This window comes from Medicago sativa, chromosome 3, assembly GCF_051527215.1.
Source record: "Medicago sativa cultivar Bolivia chromosome 3, Bolivia_mono, whole genome shotgun sequence".
Classification (NCBI taxonomy): Eukaryota; Viridiplantae; Streptophyta; class Magnoliopsida; order Fabales; family Fabaceae; genus Medicago; species Medicago sativa.
In genome coordinates this window covers 86,854,568-86,874,631 of record NC_140751.1, presented here as the reverse complement: position 1 = coordinate 86,874,631, position 20,064 = coordinate 86,854,568, and the positions used below count along the sequence as shown (strand labels likewise).

Sequence of the window (20,064 nt, the reverse complement as noted above, 5' to 3'; positions counted from 1 at the left end):
CTGATATCAAAACGAATCGACAACGATCTCGATCTCATTCGTTTTCGATCTGTTTGTTCACCGTGGCGGCGCTCTTCCATCTCAAATAAGCACCATCAATTAATATTACCCTTCAAGTTACCACCTTTTAACAATTTACCACCCCGTTCCCTCTTCAAATACATCCTCTTCCTCATCAAACCACCACCACCACAACAGGAAGAAGAAACCCCCTCCGCCCCTGGTTGATTAGAGTTACCCAAAACTCGCGTGGCAAAACACAACTTCCACCCACTCCTCCCAGGCGAATCACCTTTCCCTTATTACTTCCCGTACGTGCTTGACTTCAACAAATTTTCTGACGTCGTTCTTTTGGGAACCAACTTCGTCATTGACTGGGACAAAGAACCGTTACCAACGCCTGAGGGCTTCCATATGTTGCAAACGCTCGAGGGCTTCCATCAGTTGATGTTGCCAACGCCCGAGGGCTTCCATCGGTTGATGTTACGACATGAAAGACATGAAAGACGTGTATTGAGAAAAAAGGGAGTTATAGTTAGTAATCAAAGGCTAGAAAAGGTTACTGTTGTCACCTGTGGTGGAAAGAATCCTCTAGCTCTTGGCACATTGAACCATGAAGGCCATCCAGTACTGTTCCATTTCCGGGAAGAGCGTTGGACGCAGATCCCCTGCATGTCAACCTACTTTATGGACATCTGCGTGTTTAAAGATCGGATTTATGCAGTCAATAAAATTGGTCGGACAGTTGCTTTTGGACCGCACTATAGTGTCCAATTAGTGGCTGAATATGTGGATGGAGGGGACATGAAATTCCTGGTGGAGAGTGAGGGTGAGTTGTTGCTAGTGGACATCTATGACTCTCATTGTTTTGGATTTCCTGGCGAAGATGGTTTAAAGCTTGATGTGTTCAGACTTGGTGAGAAGGAGAAGGAATGGGTCACGTTGACAAGTTCAGGGGATAGGATTATGTTCTTGGGGAATGGATGTTCGTTTTCTTCTTCCGCTTCAGATTTGTCTGTTGTCAAAGGAAATTGTGTTATCTTTATTGATGAAGCATTTCGCTGTCTGGACAGCATGGCATGTGGGATGTGTGTTTTTCACTTGGATCAACGTCGGCTATCCCTTTTGTCTGATTATCCAGAGTACTTAAGCTTGTTCTGGCCACCTCCGGAGTGGATCATCAACATGTTGCAGGGTCCATAAAAAGAGTATGTTATCTTGCACTGTGAGGTTCCTAATGTCATTTTGATATTGCATTATTGTGTTTAGTTTCCTTTCGTAGATTAGATAAACTTTTTGACCATATCTTCATTTTGTGTGCATAAATCATGTGCAATTCTCCGTTTTACAGATAGAAAATCAATTTACTCATTACTATAAATTTTCCATGACATTATTTATTAGGTTTTGGATATTCTCATTTGGTTTCTAACGGAAAACCTTGTCACTTTACATAGGAGCAAGAGAAAGAAAGAGATAGTGGTGAGAGACGGGCACAGCGCCAGGTTCATGCTCAAAACAGGGGCAAGATTTTACTATTATTTATGTCAAGGCAATGGTTTTCAAAAGTTTTATTTCCTTGAAGACTTGGTATTTCGTTTCAATTCATAGAATTGTTCATGTTTGATGCATTATCATTTAGTTTCAATTCCTAGACTTGGTTTATCTTTTGTCTATTATTTATGTTGTGACAATGACAATGTTTTCTAAAGTTTTCCCTTTCCTTGAAGATTTGGTATATTGTTTCAATTCATAGTACAATTCATGTTTGATATTTTGCTATTATTTATGTCCTGACAATAAGCATTGATTGCCACGATCTTCAGCAACAACAACAATAACAAAACCTGTGATTTTCACTCTTAATTTCCGTTATTTTTTTCAATGAATCTTCTAATACTTTCTTCGCTGCTTGGCAATGAAAAATCAAACCTGAGTTTCCCATTCTTTTTCCCATACTTCTAATACTATTGTTGTTTTCTTATCTTTAGTATTAGGCTTAAATGCGTTTTTAACCCCTTAACTTATTAAAAGTTGTGATTTTGGTCCCTGAGAAAAGAAAAAAAAAACAATTTTGTCCTTTATCTTTAGAGAAATATGCTCTTTTGACCCTCTGTCAACAGGAAAATATGTTCTTTTACCCCTATATCCTTAGGCTTTGTTTGAGAGTTTGGAGGGGAGGAGAAGGGAAGACTTTGTGGGGTGGAAAATATGGAGGAAAAATGAACTAATGCATGTGATTACTAAATTTTTAATTTTAAAAATATTATAAAAACATATATTTTTATTTTTTTGGTACAATAACAACATATATTAAATTTGAAGAATTCATACAAACCCTCTAAAACCCTCCTTTAATACAATTTTTTAGTTTCCCCAAATGAGGAGAGTTTTGTATTAGCTTAAACTGCACTTTTTTCCCCTAAGCTAAGTTTCAAAATGTTGCAATTTTGCCCCCCTATTAAAAAAAATTACAAATTTGGCCCCTTTCGTCCCAAAATTGCTGAAAAGACGCCATGTGTCCCAAAAAAGAGGTCATTATCGCAACTTTTTGTAAAGATAAGGAGTCAAAAGAGCATATTTCCCTAAATATAGAGGGTCACTTTTGTCATTTTTTTTAATAGGGGGTCAAAATCGCAACATTTTGAAACTTAGGGGGCGAAAAGTGCAGTTTAGCCTTTGTATTATGAAGAAAAGTTAACCCCCAAAGCGCTCCCCACCTATTTTTCCTATTTCTTCCGATTGTTCATTCCTTTTTTCCCAAGCCTTCCCCTCCCTTCACTTACAAACTTGCAAACAAAGCCTTAGGGAAATATGCTCTTTTTCCCCCTTATTTTTACAAAAAGTTGTGATTTTGCCCCTCTATTTTAGGACATGTGGTGTCTTCTAAGCAATTTTGCACCGTTTTGTAAAGTCAGGGAGCAAAATTGTTATTTTTTTTGTTAGAGAGCCAAAATGCAACTTTTTAAAAGTTAAAGGGTTAAAAATGCATTTAAGCCTTAATATTATCATCACTTTCTTTTATCTTAGGTAGAAGCTAATCCAAAAAAATAAAATCAATCTCTAGATACCTTGGCAGAAATGGTCCAACATTGTTGTTTTTTTATTTTTCAAAATTATGGTATTCTCAATGTAATTCTTCCAGGGAAGGATAGCACTAACTTTATCATGGTACAAAAAAAGATGCTTCCCCTATAGTGTAATTTGTCCCAACATTTGAAAGTATTAACTTTTTGCTCTCCCAGCAGTGAGGTAATTATTAGGAATCTAAAATAGTCATAAAATTAATCATCATGGGACTCCTTGCTGCAACAATTTTCTTTTGATATCAGTGATGAGTGATGTAACTCGTGACTAATTGAGCATATGAAACCGTTTGCTGAGTTGAAAAACTCAGCTCAGAATGTCATTGTGCTGCTTGCGATTTTGAGAAGATGTGCTGATAAATGTATTTTGGCACCTTATTTTTCTCTCACTGAACCTGACAAGTTTACCATTTCTTAGAGTCTTTGAAGCTAGCAATTATAGTTCATTTAAACTTGTTTCCTTGTCTCTTCTAGTAAGGCAAGTAGTTACCTTTCACATTATTTTGATCATAATTGAAAACTTAATTATATTTGTTTTTAAAGATGAGTGAATATTGGAGAAACAGGATCAAGATGTGAATCATATATGAAGATGTGTTGAGATATTTTACTCCTGCTTTCATACAAGTATCAATATGTGCAGTTCTTATATTGACTTATAAGTTCAAATAGAGTTTAAAGTTTTTTTTTTTTTGCCTTTATGCCACTATTATTAAGCTTGACTCATGTGAGAGAGAGTGCAGGTTCTTAGCTTTATTATTCATGGTTTAAATAGACATGTTTATATAGTTCTTTTCGCGGTGGTGCATATCTAGTTTTGTATGATTTGCTTTCTCATCATAAATTCATTTGAAGTTTGGAGTGCCGGCTAATTCATCATTTGAAGTTCTCATCATAAATTCTTTGTTGGTTTTATGATTTTATCATTTCAGAACATAAAGACATGTTATATTAATCACTTCAATTTCTGGCTATATATAAACCTAACATAAATTAATCAGCAAAGGGCATCACTTCCCTCAAAAAGAGAGGGGGGGGGGGGGGGGGGGGGGGGGGGGGGGGGGGGGGGGCATAACTACCGCAAATGCCAAAGTAAAACAAAGTGGAAAACGTTAGAACACAAAATTTGTTACAGACCAGAGATCTTAAAGACATTGTGAATCAAATGAATACAATAGGAAATGAAGAGTTGCATAGAAAAGTAAAAAAGTGAACACCCCAAAGCAAGGTTTCGCAACTCGAGAGTTTACCTCAACTTGTTTTATTAGGTAAACTTGAATCGTAAACTCGTACGAGTTTACCTAAAATTAAAATTACAGAAGTGCTATTCAGTACGGACAATTAATCACGAAATTTCACGGACGCGTGATAGCAGCTATTTTGCACGCGCTTCAGTTTCTGATTATTCAGTTAAACAAAAATAAAAAAAAACTCATCAACTCTTAACCCACATTCTCCGCTCACTCCTGCCGCAATTGTTTCTCCTTTCCCGCTAATGAAAACTCTGATTGGAATTCAATATCATTTGTTGTGAACTAGCGGCGTCGTCGTTTTCTCGTTTTCTTGCTCTAGCCTTTGTGAATCAGGTATGTTAAGGAATTGTGCACGTATGTGTACCCAATCTCTGCATCGTTGATTTACCATCTTCTTCCTAGTTTTACTGCTGTATTGTATTGAATATTCTGTTTCAGAAACGAGCAGATTGTGCCTATTGTGCCAGGTGTTTGTGGAAAGTCCTCACAGACAACATACAACTTTTGCGTTCAGTTTTTCCTGCAATGGTTATTGGTGCAGTAGTATTTTGAACTACATGCAATCTTAGTCCCTATCATAGAAAAAACTATAATTAGACACACACAGACGTATACACACACACACACACACTACTATGTTCAACTACATAAATAGTAGTATATAACCATTCAACCATTTAGGACTATAATCACACTAAAATATTTACATAGAAATAGACAGACCAATGAATCTTATATTTGCACCTGATTTGCATGACTAGTATATGCTTTGTTTACTTGAATGCTCTCTTGTGTGCCAATTCTATCACCAAGTTGAGATCTGTAAAACATTTCGTGTTCAATTTCTTGACCTCTAGATGTACATTGGCCCTGCCATAAAAATTCTTAAATTAGACATCTCAACTATTATACCTATAATATCAATAAATGCTATAAATTTCACACTCACCTCTTCTTGAACTTGAGTACATTTTGTATTGCTTCAGCATCTCCTGTCCCAAGTCGTAGTCGTCTTGCTTTGTCTATGTAGTTTCTGCAGTCTTTTTCTCCAAATGTGAGATTTTCATAACCATTTGCTTCAACGACAAAGGATCGGAAATTTCTACTTACATTAATCCCAGCTTGATCATTGAGTTCTAACCTCCTCTTCATTTGTGCCCCTATATTCTTGTTCGATCTAAAATACCTTGCTTTCCCTGGACTTAGATCATGATTATGCTCAAAAAAAACACTTTTAATTTTAGTTGTTCCATCTAAATAAATACACGCATTCAATCTAGCCTTACACTGCGTTTGAGTTATAGGATTTGGCTCTAACAGATTCTTTGAGCGACTCACATACTTTCTAGCTCGATTACATGCTAAAGTAAAATACATTTTCCCCTCATCTCCTTTTTTTGAACTTATTTTTTTAACTCCAAAACCCACCCGTTCAGCATAATTCTTGTAATACTCGGTAATTTCCTTTTCAGATCCGAATGACATCCCATCACAAGGTGTTTCTTCTTCACAAGTACCATTTGCTTCTAAACAATCATTAGTTTCCAATTCATCAATAGACTCAAATCCTTCTTGCACTAATACAACAAATTAAAAAAAAAAAAACCTATATTAATTAACTAACACAGTTAAGTAAATGAAAAATCAATCAATCGGCACAAAATTCCTACTAATGATCTATAAAAACAACAAATGCACAAAATACTTACTTGTAAGTAAATTAAAACTGAAATACTCTGCTTTAGTGCTATGAATCAATGGATGTTGTGATGGTAAGCAGAAACAGAGTTATGTGAGGATGAATATGAGATCTGATTCACAGAGGCAAGAGCATGAAAACGAGAAATCGACGACGACACTATTTCACAACAAATGAAGTTGAATTTCAATCAGTCTTTGATTCGTGGGAAAGAGGAAACAATTGCGGCGGGAGTGGCTAACGTAGCCTTGTTTTTGTGAAGGGTATCATTTCTATTAAAGGTTTTTTATTATTTATTTAATTTAATTTTCATTTCTCTGGACAGTGAGAAACTACAGCGCGTGGAATTGGATTTTTGCACGCGTCCGTGTTTATTCTTGTCAAAACATCCGTACCAATTATCATTTCCCTTAAAATTATATAGTAAATAGTTTGTCAAAAAAATAATAATTGTAAATAGGTCAATAATACAAAATATGACTTAATCATAAAGGCAAAATATACCCAACCACCATAATAAAGCGTTATGCTTAACTTAACATCAAAATACAAAATTAACTCGCAAAATAAAAAATATTGTGTATTGTGTTGTTCGTTTAAGAAGGTTTCAGAAGAAAGAAAGGCAAGACAGCGCAAGAAAGTGTTAAGTGTAAAAGGCAAGACAATCACTTGGGGCTATCGGGATTGAAAAAAGGAATTGGATTTTAACAGAAAACGAGAGAAAAAATGGCCAAAACCTAAACAAATTGTGTTTGTGAGTGAATTGAACCAAACATCAAATTAAAAATATTTCCTCCCATCCCCTCCCCTCCCCACCAAAAAAAACTCGAACAAACTGACCTAAGCCTTGGATTTGTTTGTGAGTGAATTAACGTGGAACAGCTTCATTGTTAAGGTTAGGGTTCTGTTTTGTTATTTCACGATTGAAGAGAAGAGAAGAGAAACATCCATGACGGAGGCCGATTGGTCTGAACTTCCTAAGGATCTTCTCAATCTGATATCACAACGATTCGACAATGATCTCGATCTCATTCGTTTTCGATCGGTTTGTTCACCATGGCGGCGCTCTTCCATCTCAAATGAGCACCATCAAATATTACCCTTCCTGTTACCACATTTTAAAACTTCACTACCCCGTTCCCTCTTCAAATACATCCTCTTCCTCATCAAACCACCACCACAACAACAAGAAGAACCCCCCCTCCGCCCCTGGTTGATTAGAATCACCCAAAACTCACGTGGCAAAACACAACTCTTCCACCCACTCCTCTCAAGCGACTCGCCTACCCCTTATGATTTCCCTTACATGCTTGACTTCAACAAATTTTCTGACGTCGTTTTTTTGGGAACCAACTTCGTCCTTGACTGGGACAAAGAACCATTGCCATCGTCCGAGCGCTTCCATCCGTTGATGTTACCACATCAAAGACGTTCATTGAGAAAAAAGGGAGTTAAAGTTAGTAAACCAAGGCTAGAAAAGGCTGCTGCTGTCACCTGTGGTGGTAAGAATCCTCTAGTTCTCAGCAAATTGAACCATGAAGGCCATCCAGTACTGTTCCATTGTCGGGAAGAGCGTTGGACGCAGATCCCCTGCATGTCAACCTACTTTATGGACATCTGCGTGTTTAAAGATCGGATTTATGCAGTCAATAAAATTGGTCTGACAGTTGCTTTTGGACCGCACTGTAGTGTCCAATTAGTGGCTGAATATGTGGATGGAGGGGACATGAAATTCCTGGTGGAGAGTGAGGGTGAGTTGTTGCTAGTGGACATCTATGACTCTCATTGTTTTGGGTTCCTCGGTGAAGATGGTTTAAAGCTTGATGTGTTCAGACTTGATGAGAAGGAGAAGGAATGGGTAAAGTTGACAGGTTTAGGGGATAGAATTCTGTTCTTGGGGAATGGATGTTCGTTTTCTGCTTCTGCTTCAGATTTGTCTGTTGTCAAAGGAAATTGTGTTATCTTTATTGATCAAGCCTTTCACTGTTTCGACGACATGGCATGTGGGATGTGTGTTTTTCACTTGGATCAATGTCGGCTATCCCTTTTGTCTGATTATCCAGACTACTTAAGCTTGTTCTGGCCACCTCCGGAATGGATCATCAACATGCTGCAGCGTTCATAAAAAGAGTATGTTATCTTGCACTGAGAGGTTCCTAATGTCATTTTGATATTGCATTATTGTGTTTAGTTTCCTTGCGTAGATTAGATAAACTTTTTGACCATGTCTTCCTTTTGAGTGCATAAATCATGTGAAATTCTCCATATTAGAAATAGAAAATCAATTTGCTCATTCCTATAAATTTTTCATGACATTATTTATTACGTTTTGGATATTCTCATTTAGTTTCTAACGGAAAACCTTGTCACTTTAAACAGGGGCAAGAGAAAGAAAGAGGTAGTTGTGAGAGACAGGCACAACACCAGGTTCATGCTCAAAACATCGCAATATGCGAATTTAATGTTTTACTATTATTTATGTGGTGACAATGATTTTCAAAGTTTTTTACGTCCAAGAAGAATTGGTATTTAGTTTCAATTCATAGAACTGTTTATGTTTGATACATTATTAGTATTTTCTTCCAATTCCAAAACTTGGTTTAATCTTTTGCTATTATTTATGTCCTGACAATATGCAGTGATTGCCAAAAGTGTTCTATTTCCTAGAAGACTTAGGTATTTTTTTCAATTTCTAGTATTGTTTATGTTTGATACATTATAAAGAGTTTTACTTAGTAATTACTAACTCGTTATTGATTCTCACTCTTCATTTCCGTAAATTTTTTCAACGAATCTTCTAATATTTTCTTCGCTACTTTGGCAATGAAAAAACAAACATGAGTTTCCTATTCTTTTTCTCATTGTATCATATTTAGAACGAAGGGAACATGTGCATTGGTTTATTAAATTGTTATTACTATGTTAGTAAGTATATATGGTTTATGGCTTTTGTTCATTGTTATTTTATTCCTGTTGTTGCTTTCTTATCTTTAATATTATCATCACTTTCTTTTATCTTACTTAGAATTCCATCTCTAGATACCTTAGCAGAAATAGTCCAAGCATTGTTGTTTTTTATTTCTCAAAATTTTGGTATTCTCAATGTAATTCTTTCAGGTAAGGGTAACACTAACTTATCATAGTACAAAAAAGATGCTTCCTTAATAGTGCAATTTGTTCCAACATTTGAAAATATTAATTTTTTGCTCTCCCAGAAGAATTATCAATCTTGCCAAAATATATTGTTGAGGTGATTTTTAGGAATCTAAAATAATCATAATTTAATTTAGGGGTGGGTAGAAACACTACTACAGAAATGACATTTCACATCAGTCGAAAACGACATTTCACATCGGGTGCCAACCGATGTAACTAAAGGTGATGTTATATGTCATTCACTTTTCACATCGGGCCATGACCCGTTGTGATATGTCGTAAACCGCATCGGGCGGACAGCCACTGATGTGATATGAGCTGCAATAGCGTGAAAAGATAGGATTTCACATCGGCTGTACAAAGGTAGCCGATGTCAAATATGTGTTATTCACATCGGCAATAATCTGCACTGATGTTAGTTTTAGTGTGCTATAACAACTTTTACATCAGGTGAATTCACACCGATGTGAATTACCACGTTTTTTTTTATGTTTTGAATTTTCTGCTTACTAGCCTGGTACAGTACCAAATAAAATATGCCTTTTTTTTCTTTGAATGGACAAATTTTCACAATGGTACAAATCATTTAAAAATTACAAAATTAGAGCAACTCAACTCAAATTTTCACAATGAAGAACTCATTATTATGTTTCAATAGAAAACACAGATTAATAGGTACAGTACTGACAAATATTAGATGCATTATACAGAGAATCATATAGCCAGTTTTCGTATTAAAATTAAGAGATTAAAATTTATCACTCAATGATCACCTCCATCTCAAATTTTTCAATTCCAACAGGCCCAAACCTAAGTAATAAAAGTGCAGGGCAAGCTGTGATTTATGTGTGTACAATATGTCATCAATAGAAAACATCGGCCAACAAACCTAAGTAATTAGACCAACAAGAACCCTGTATCTGGTCTGTTTTATGAAATAATATATGATAGCATCAATCATGGATACATACTAACAATATCACCACTGAATGCATCCAAACTAATTTGCCTCTTGACAAGATTTCAATATGGTCTACCTAATAGCTAATATGAAAATGACAGTACATGAACGTTAAAAATGGTCTGCAGCAGCAGAACTCAATATTTTTCATTAATCTATCTAGACAGGGGGCACATATAAGAACCTTTTCTCCAGAAACAGGGTCTGTGACCGGATCCTCAACAGCAGTCTGCCTCAAAAATACATTGCCTCTAGTAGCACGAAATAAGATTCTCTCAAATGCCATGGACTTTTCCCTGGGAACAAGACCTGCTAAAAACCCCAGCTTAACCGGCTTTGATGAATCACCTGATAATTCCTTTAAAACAAAACAAATTGCAGGCTTAGATTCATTAAATTAAGGTTGTCCAACATTATACTAGAAAAAAGTTAGATATGAGCAGGTAGGATATCTACTTGGTCCTGTAATAAAGGTGCTTGTTCCTTTAATTAACCTATTCATTAATTAACCTGCCATAAATAAGATTTGTATATCTAAAAAACTAAGACTTCAATTCTATAAAATCGCAAATATACAATTTTAAACCATATGCATTTCTTATATTTGGAGTGGACATATTAAATTTTAGCATCCAAAGAAGTGTTGAGAATATTTACTTATCTAAGAGAGATTTGGCAGCACCCAAATCAATATACAGAAACAATCAGGTAGAATCAGATTATATTATAAGCACTATTCAATCTTTAGTATGTCCTTTTTTAGCTTGCAGAAATACAAGCCTTGGCACATTGTCAACTCCATTTTGCCTTCTATCAGTCCTAGCTTCAGACAACCATGCAAGAATTAAGGTAGGGACTAACTTGTTTTGATGTGTTCAAAACTTAAAATTAAGGTGGGAAAATGAATCCGGGCATCCAGGTTGTCTGTGAAGATATGTGTGCGGGCGCGCGTATATGTGTATGCATGAGGTATGTGTTTACAAACAATAAACACGCATATTTTATATCCTCAAGAGGTGTACACAAAACATTTTCCTTTTTTATATACTCTACAATACACTAACACACATTTTTTATATACTTTTCAATACACTTATTATGGTTAGTCCATTTATAAAAAACTAAAAATAAAAAGTCAATCCAACTTTCTCATAAATTGATCACTTATTAAAAAATACTTCAACTTAATAAAATATAGAATAAAGTTAGAGTGTGTTGAAGAGGGGTTGAGACTCTCTTCAGTTTTATTAATCATTTAAAGTATGTGTCTACCTCTCTTCTATTGAATCCGGAGAGGATCTCAACTCGTTATAAAGTATGTCAAAAAGAGTGAATCACTAACGTTTTTGTGTGTGCAAATGCAATCGTGTAAAGTTTATACCTTGGTATATTCGAGAGCTTTCTGAACGACATAGTTTGCATAAGGGTCTTGCAGCAGACGCTCGAAGTGAGGAACATAAAGCAATTCTTGGACAATCCTTGCTCTAGTGTCTGCAATATATATGAGGCATTTTTCGACCACATGGCTGCTAAATTTGTGTGGAGAGGATTACATAGTTCCCTTTGAATTGTGGAGTAAGTTTGGCCATGGCACTTGGAATCTGCAACTCTATAATGTACTGAATAACATAGTTTCTGCAAAACAATGATTGAGAATGTTTTATCTTGATGTATAGCATGCAAAATTTAGAGCAATGAACAGTCATAAGTTTCAATACGAGATGTAAATTACAAACATACATACCAGTGAACCTGTTTAAGAGAGCTTATGAAAATAGCCTATGACATGTCCATAAGCTCTTCTCGACTTATTTTTACAAGCTCTCCAAGATAGCTTATATGTAAACATCTTATAGTTTAATTGTTATAAAAATAACTGATACGTAAGCACTTTCGGTAGAAGAGCTGAATTAAAGTGCTTATCCAAACAGACTTTTAATATATTAAGACTAGTTTGTTTTGTAGACACACACTCGCACAAAGATGTAGGTAAGAAATTATAATTACCCATATGGATCTTGAGCTAGGGAAAAGCCATGTTTGCAAATTTCTTTAACCAGCTTTTCTAGACTCTTTCCCTTTGAGAAATCAATGCAGCGTTGAAGTACACAACAGCCATGTTGATGTGTAGCAACATCAGTCAAGAACTTTGTGGCAGCATCAAAAATAAACTGCCATTTATGATAGAAGAAAACAAAATTCAGAAAACTTTTCAATTATTTTCTATCAAATCCACAGGTCAAGAGTAAAATTGAGGATAAATCATAAGTTAATAAATATAACAAAGCAACTCTAGTCACTTTGCAGTATGTAAATTTTTTCCATCACATAATATTGGTTAATAAATAAACAGAGCTATCTTAGTAGCCACTGACAAATAGATACTTAAAAAATTGTGACAATTGTATGAAAAATTTAAAATGGTCACTTGTAACTTCAATTTTAGGCTTGTTTCAATGGTCAATACAATCAAAAAACATTCATGCAAAATCAATTGTAAAGGTAAAAATTTCAGATTCTACCTTTAAGTTATAAGTAATTATGAAGGCAAAATCAATTATGCTAAAGGGAATTCCGGATAAAAGTGAGTTGAATGTAAAGTTATCTTTTGTTACATTCATGCAAAAATGGATTAAACAAATACATTAAAAATCAATTGTATTGGATTTTTTTTTTTATAGTTTGTTTAGAATCAATTTTAGAGACAAAATAAATTCCACTCAATATCATCTAAACATAACAAAATCAATTTTTTTATCAGGAGGAAATTAACAAAATCAATTTAACATATCTAAAATAAATTTTAAGCTTTTAACTACTACAGTTCTAATTTCAACTTAGAATAAAAATTCACTAAATGGCATGTGACAAAATCAATTATGCAGCTCTACTAGATAAAAGGAACAGTGTTATATTGGAGAATATATATATATATTGATATATTAAATTACCCATGTGTGTTGAATGAGGTTCTAACTAGCTGACCAGGTACTTTAGTCAACATGAGAACAATCTGCAACCTTTGATCATCCCTACAAAACTCCAGCAATTTCTGCACAAGATAATTCCCAAAAGGGTCCATCATAAGCTCCACAACATTATCAATAACTCCATTAAACACCATTTCCATATCTTCAATAGTTTCTTTCGTTAGCCAAATATAGTAATTACTAAAAGCAACCCAAGTGCAGCCTTAAAAAAAAGTTTTAACTGGTGTTCAACCACCAATTGCTGCAAAAACCAGTAAACAAAAGCTTAAAAAGAACTGAAGAAGATAATGTGAAGGTGACCAGGCTTTCAATCAAGTCTTAAGAGTTAAATTTTCTTACTGCTGAACAAACAAAGTGCTGGCAGCTGGCTTGCATTTCTTAAAAATAATACTACGACAGATTACACTTTGTTGATACATGAAGCAAAGACGGATATGATAGTTAATAGAGGAAGATGTCTCTAGAAAGATTGGTTAATTCCTACCAGAGGAAAAAGTTTAATTCGAAATAGAACCACTCAGTTTCTATTATCATTAAAGTACTAGTTTGATAACATTTATACTTGGTTGAATCCCTCACACTCCCAAAGAAAAACAAGCCAAATATTTATACCCACATTGAAACAAAACACCCATTGTATAACAACAACAACAACATAAGATCATAATTAAGATTTTCATCGATACTGGAACCCATATTACATTTGAAGATATTGGATGCAGCTAAAGCATATCAGCTAAAGAATTTAAAAATGTTGATACTTAATGATAAGAAATAGAATAGGAAGACATACCAATTACAAAACCTTTGTATTCAATGATGGAGTCATCTGGCCTTGCATTGGCCCTGTCCTCAAAATCCATTGTGTATGACATACCAGAGCACCCACCTTGTTTGACACCTATCACAGATCTTGACTACGTTCAGACCTCATCTTATTCAAGTGATTGAGTGCATTATCTGTAAGCGAAATTGCAGGTGCCACGGCCCCAGGTGCAGGTGCAGCTAAAATATAGAATGAAAACAAACATTGAATAAATACATGGTAGAGACAGACAGGGATAAGGGAAATTGGACATTATCATACTCATCGCTTAATCAATAATCACAATAACCATAACAAATCACGGCAAATCCTATTTTTTCTTCCTTTAAAAAATACACCAGTATCCCCATAGCATATTTCAACTACAAAACTAAACATACCCATCACCCATATTTACATTTAATTAAAATTACCCGTCATTGTTCAGACAATAAATCACAAAAATCTTATTGTTATTTCTTCCTATCCAAAAATACTAAAAAAAGATAAAAAAAAAAATAAGAGAGAGAAAAAAATACCCTGTCTTTACGTTCTTCTTTCTTTTGTTCCAATTCAACAATATCACTTTCTCAACGAGCTTCAAGTAATTTAACCTCACGTTCCTTCAAAGGTCAATCAGTAGGAATACAAGATCTTTCTCAACCTTCTTCTTACCACTTATTTTTGAAAGGGTGCGTTGCATCATGATAAAAGCAAACACACAATACCAACTTGTCAATAATGAGCCAATATTTCTACTAGAAATTTAAAGCATTATTTGAGCATTATTTGGAATTTATTGATGCAATGACCCATATTAAAAAAACCCCAAATTAAAAAAATCCCCAAATCAAATAACCCTAAATAAAAAAAATCCTAAATATGGAAAATAGAGATACATACATAGTTGTTCATACTCTGTTGGAGGCCGAACTAAAGGCTGGAGTGGTTCGATTCACTCAGATTATGCGACGGTAGATGGAGGAGGAGGATAGTCTCACGAGAGATGGAGAAGAGGTGAAGATGGTCGCGCGAGAGACAGAGAAGAGGTGAAGATGTTCGCGACAGTTAGAAACGAAGAGGTGTAGTGAAGAAAAGATGACGAGAAACGATTGAGGTGCGGCGGATCTCGGCGAAGAGATGGACTTGGGGTTTGTGTGAAAGGGAAAATGAAACGTATGTTTGGGAATAGGGAAAAGGAATATTGTTAAAGTGAAATGTTTTTGCCTTCAGGTAGTATGTCACCGATGTGATCATAATTCATCATAATAACAAAATTGCCACCGTGTGTCTTTCTCCCTTCAGCTATTATATCCACTGATGTGAGAACCAACTGCAAAATTCTAAACAATTAAGAAAATGTCACCGTGTTAGATTTCCCAACGGGTATGTTCTCCAATGATGTGAAAACCCTGATGTGAAATGTATATTTTCTTGTAGTGAAAACCAAAAAACCGAACTGAACTACTGAACTGAACTGAACCTCTACTAACAGTTCTGAAACTGAATTGAAACAGTTCACTTCGGTTCAAAACAGTTCAGTTTGATTCGAAACATTTCGGTTCAGTTCGGAACAGTTCAGTTCGGTAACTAAAATTCGATTTCGTTTGTTTTTTTTCATATTTTTTTTTAAAGGTATCAATAATAACAATTCGGTTCAGTTCGAAATGCAAACAATTCAGTTCAATTATTTTAAATTTAGCAAACAATTCAGTATGGTTCGGTTCAGTTTTCATTTCCCACCCCTAATTTAATTAACCATTATGTGACTCCTTTGATTGCAGCAACAATTTTCTTTTGAGATCAGTGATGTGATGAGTGATGTAACTCGTGACTGGTTGAGCATATGAAACCATTTTCTGAGTTGAAAAACTCAGCTCAGAGATTCATTGTGCCTCTTGCTAGATTTTGAGAAGATGTGCTGATAAATGTGTTTTGGCACCTTATTTCTCTCCCACCAAACCTGGCAAGTTTACCGTTTCTAAGAGTCTTTGGTGCTAACAATTGTAGTTCAATTAAACTTTTTTCATTGTCTCTTCTAGTAAGGCAAGTTACCTTTCACATTATTTTGCTCATAATTGAAAGTTAATTATATTTGTTTCTAAAGATGATTTTAACATTTGAGTGAATATTGGAGAAACGGAACCAAGGTGTGATTTGTGAATCATATATGCCACTATTATTAAGCTTTGACTCCTGTGAAAGTGCAGGTTCTTACTTTTATTGTTCATGGTTTAAATCGACATGTTTGTAGTTCTTTTGGCGGTGATATATATCTTGTTGTATGATTTACTTTCTCATCATAAATTCATTTGAAGTTTGGAGTGATAGCTAACTCATGATTTTAATAGCTATATATGTTTATCTTGTTGGTTTTATGATTTTTTTTTTCCCTTATGCCACAGAAATTATTATCTTTGACTTGTTTGATTGTACTAGTTTTAGTCCTGTCCAACGAACGAGTTAAAATTATGGAGTGACTTTTCAGAACATAAAGACATGTTATATTAATCACTTCAATTTCTGGCTATATAAACCAAACATGATTTAATCAACAAAGGGCATCACTACCGCAAATGCCAAAGCAATACAATGTCAAAAATTAAAACACAAATTTTGTTCGCAAATACCAAAGAAATACAAAGTCGGAAGTTCAAACACAAATTTCGTTACAGACCAGAAATCTTAAAGATAGATAACTATGTTTAAAATAAAGGTAGATAACTACATGAAAGCCGGCCATGTATGTTTACTTTCTGTTAGGATTTGAATCGCAGAGTGTTTTGCATCAACTGGAAGCATTATAACAAAATTGTTGTCTTGAAATTGAATGCGATAATTATTCAATAATCTTATCAATTGACACAAAAGGTTTACCGTCATATAGTAGCATTATTTTCTACAATATTTACATATGGCATATATTTTCTATAATATTTTCTTTCATATTATCATTTATTGAACACCTCTTTGTATACAATATGTTCAAAGCAACTAGTTTATTTACCTTTGCATACAATATCATTAGTATACACGGATATGAATCCTCCGAGTTGTATTTGTAAAAAAGTAAGAACCTTCTTCCCCTGACATTTTTATTATTATTGATTATGAAATGGGTATGTACTTCTCTCTAATTAAAAAGCTTAATTTCATAATCAAAGATGCTTGAATAGCAAAACCGCCACTTGGCTAGGGTTGGAGGGAACCAGAACAAGATTCAAACAATCATCGTGGCTCATCTGGAGTAACAACACTTGCTACAAAACTTGCTTAATATATGGCCTAACAGCTGGTGATGAAACAACACAATGTAGAGCTAATTTCAATGTATTAAGCAGCTCATCGCCTATGGTTGGTACACCCTTCACGAGTTCAAAATTAAACGCTTCATTGTTGATTAATTACGTAATGTGCTCAAATTGCTTGAAAATATTCATAAGCAAAAGAGACAAACCATTAATAAAAATGAAAATCATGAAGGAAATAATGCACAACCAAAATCCCATTATTATAACTAGTGTTGGTTTTATAAATTATGAATTGTATTTTATAGTACAAAATTTTGATTTTGATTAAAATTCCAAATACAAATATTTGTAACTTTCAAATTGTAAAAAGATCCAAAAAAATCATGTTTATGTTTTTCACTTTGGTCCCTTAACCGAAAATCAATATCTCCAAATTGATTCTCAAATCCCTGAATCCTAAATTTAATTCCCAAATCCTTAAATCTCTAAATCTCATCTAATTCTCTCTGTTCAAAATCAATTTCTTTTTTTGCTATTGTTAAGGATTTGGATCATCTCCAACCATTTCTCTCATGTTTTTTGTTTTGCTATAATCTAAGTCATTCATTCACCCTTTTCTCTTTCTTTGGTGCTGTTTTTTTGTTCATTTATGAGTCAATCAACCATTGGATCAAAGAAGGGAAGGGGGCTGCATAAAAAAGGCAGGAGAGAATCCAATTCCTATTGTTAATCGGTGGAGAATTGTGGTAAAAAAGGAACAAATCTTTTGTGTTGCCAATCATATGAGTCTTGTTTATATGGTGTGGACTATTATAATTAATAGTATATCTCATGTCAAATGCCTTCAAACTTTGTCTTAACTAAACATGACCGCCTTCAAACTTTGTCTTAACTAAACATGATCGAAAATAGTTTCAACCAAAAGTTATTTTCTACTAAAACACATTTATCAAACATGCATGTAGAAACATACTAATCAACTTCACGACACTTACACTATAGAATGAGGGAAAGAATATAATTTTTGGAAGAGGAGTAAAATGTGGTTATTTCTTATAAACATTATAATTCAATACAATCTAAATAATTAACAACAACAACAAAAGGAATTGATTTTGAACAAAAGAGGAAATTAGATGAGATTTAGGAAGATTTAAGTTGGGGATATTGATTTTTGGCTCAGAGACCAAAGCGACCATTTTGTACATTCACTTTATTTCCCTATAACACCTCATTCACATGAAGAAGTTAAATTAACCCGCCCAAATTGACTCCAGAGAGAATCGAACCTGAGACATTGAAGAGGAACAAACTCCCAGGTCCCAAGCCAATACCACTGGGTCAACCCAAGTGGGCTCATGTCACCTTATCAGTTAACAGAAGTTTTTAGAATTTTGCTCTCCACCCAGCAACTTTTGCTCGCACCCTGCAGCCATGCCGAAAATGCCCATGCGCTAGTTAACTTGCGCAAGTGTAAGTTACTGCACAAGTTAAGTCACGTGGCGCAAGTTAAGTGGCGCAAGGATACTTTTTCAAATTATTTTTATTAACTTATTCAAAATTATTTTGTTTATATTAACTTTATTCAAATTATGTTATTTTCTTAACTTTATTAACTTTATTCAAAATTATTTTATTAACTTTATTTTGAAATTATTTTGTTTACATTAATCTAAATTATTTTCTTAATTTTATTCTAAATTATTGATTCGATATTATTCTTTAAATTAATACAAATATAAATAAAGGTAAATACAATACAAATATAAATAAAGGTAAATACAACAAATATAAAACAAAGGAACAAAATTGAGGCATAAATAATCTCTCATTTTATTAATAATTCATAAATTACATTACAATAATTCATATGATAAATTTGAACTTATTCACTAAATCTACTTATTTTCTCCTTGGGGTAAAAAGTAATCAATCTTCGTGGGGTAAAATAGTGAGCAGCCTTCTTGGGGAAAATACATCATCAACCCTTGGGCTAAATTTAAATATGTTTTTTTTTTAACACAAGAAGATCTTTTTACCCACGGTAAAAAGTTTCTGCGGTTAAAAAAACAGGTTTAAAATTATCCCAAGGGTCGATCATTTCCCCAAGTCGGCTACTCACTACTTTACCCCGACGAAAATTGATCACCTTTTACCCCAAAGAGAATATTGAAAAGAAAAAAAAGAAAGAAGAGAAATAGAGGGAGAGAGTGATGAGGGGGAGAAAGTAGTATGGTGTGAGGAATTAGGGAAGTATGGAGGGGTATTTATAGGTGGGAATGGTAGTATAGGTGGTAAATACCATTAATGTGGTCAAAAAACGTGTAAAATTTGGTAGAAAACGTGTGGATTGAATATTGAAACATTGGCCACAGACCAAAAAAACGTTTGTTCTTCAGTTCTGACCACCGGCCAACGTGCGTGAGTTAACTCGCGCATAGGCCAGTGGTGCATGATTTAAGTCGCGCATGGCTTACAACGTGCGTTAGTTAAGTCACGCTATGTGACTTAACTAACGCAAGGGTATATTTGGAAGCAGTGCAGGGCGCGAGCAAAAGTTGCTGGGTGGAGAGCAAATTTCAAGTTTTTAATGTCACGGACTAAACTGATAACGGAAATGCATGTCCAGATATTATTTTGTATTTAATCCTAAGTCATATACCCTTTGTAATAGGGATGTGCAGAGTCAGAGACCAAATGTGACTATTTTACTCCATAACAAATCTTAACAACACTGTTAGAATATCCATGAAAAATGAAAATTCTCTTCTTCTTTTTTTGTCGTGTACGTGGTTCGAACCCCAACCTTACATTCTCTTCTTGTACGCCTTTAAGTTAAACAACGAATATCTATAAAACTTAA

General features: G+C 34.4%; 2 protein-coding genes and 1 long non-coding RNA gene across 3 annotated transcripts; 2 read left to right on the top strand and 1 right to left on the bottom strand.

The window, feature by feature from the left end:
- The first annotated feature begins 453 nt into the window (after window positions 1-453).
- LOC146941392 (F-box protein SKIP23-like) lies at window positions 454-1,557 on the top strand. The gene is made up of 2 exons (XM_085758010.1): window positions 454-1,208; window positions 1,458-1,557. The coding sequence occupies exon 1, from the start codon at window positions 481-483 to the stop codon at window positions 1,201-1,203; it is 723 nt and encodes a 240-aa protein (XP_085614136.1). The 5' UTR covers window positions 454-480; the 3' UTR covers window positions 1,204-1,208; window positions 1,458-1,557.
- A 5,389-nt stretch (window positions 1,558-6,946) lies between these two features.
- Window positions 6,947-8,577, top strand: LOC146941391 (F-box protein SKIP23-like). Its single transcript, XM_085758008.1, has 2 exons — window positions 6,947-8,168; window positions 8,418-8,577. The coding sequence occupies exon 1, from the start codon at window positions 6,988-6,990 to the stop codon at window positions 8,161-8,163; it is 1,176 nt and encodes a 391-aa protein (XP_085614134.1). The 5' UTR covers window positions 6,947-6,987; the 3' UTR covers window positions 8,164-8,168; window positions 8,418-8,577.
- A 1,371-nt stretch (window positions 8,578-9,948) lies between these two features.
- On the bottom strand, window positions 9,949-15,320 carry LOC146941390 (uncharacterized). Its single transcript, XR_015032368.1, has 6 exons — window positions 14,854-15,320; window positions 14,490-14,627; window positions 13,939-14,150; window positions 13,107-13,207; window positions 11,537-11,790; window positions 9,949-10,513 (listed from the first exon to the last, which is right to left on the bottom strand). It is a non-coding gene; the product is annotated as an uncharacterized LOC146941390 (long non-coding RNA).
- Between the last annotated feature and the right edge of the window lie 4,744 nt (window positions 15,321-20,064).

Bases quoted from the DNA above. Each gene is read 5' to 3' on its own strand.
- LOC146941392 (XM_085758010.1), top strand. From the start codon at position 481: ATGTTACGACATGAAAGACATGAAAGACGTGTATTGAGAAAAAAGGGA.
- LOC146941391 (XM_085758008.1), top strand. From the start codon at position 6,988: ATGACGGAGGCCGATTGGTCTGAACTTCCTAAGGATCTTCTCAATCTG.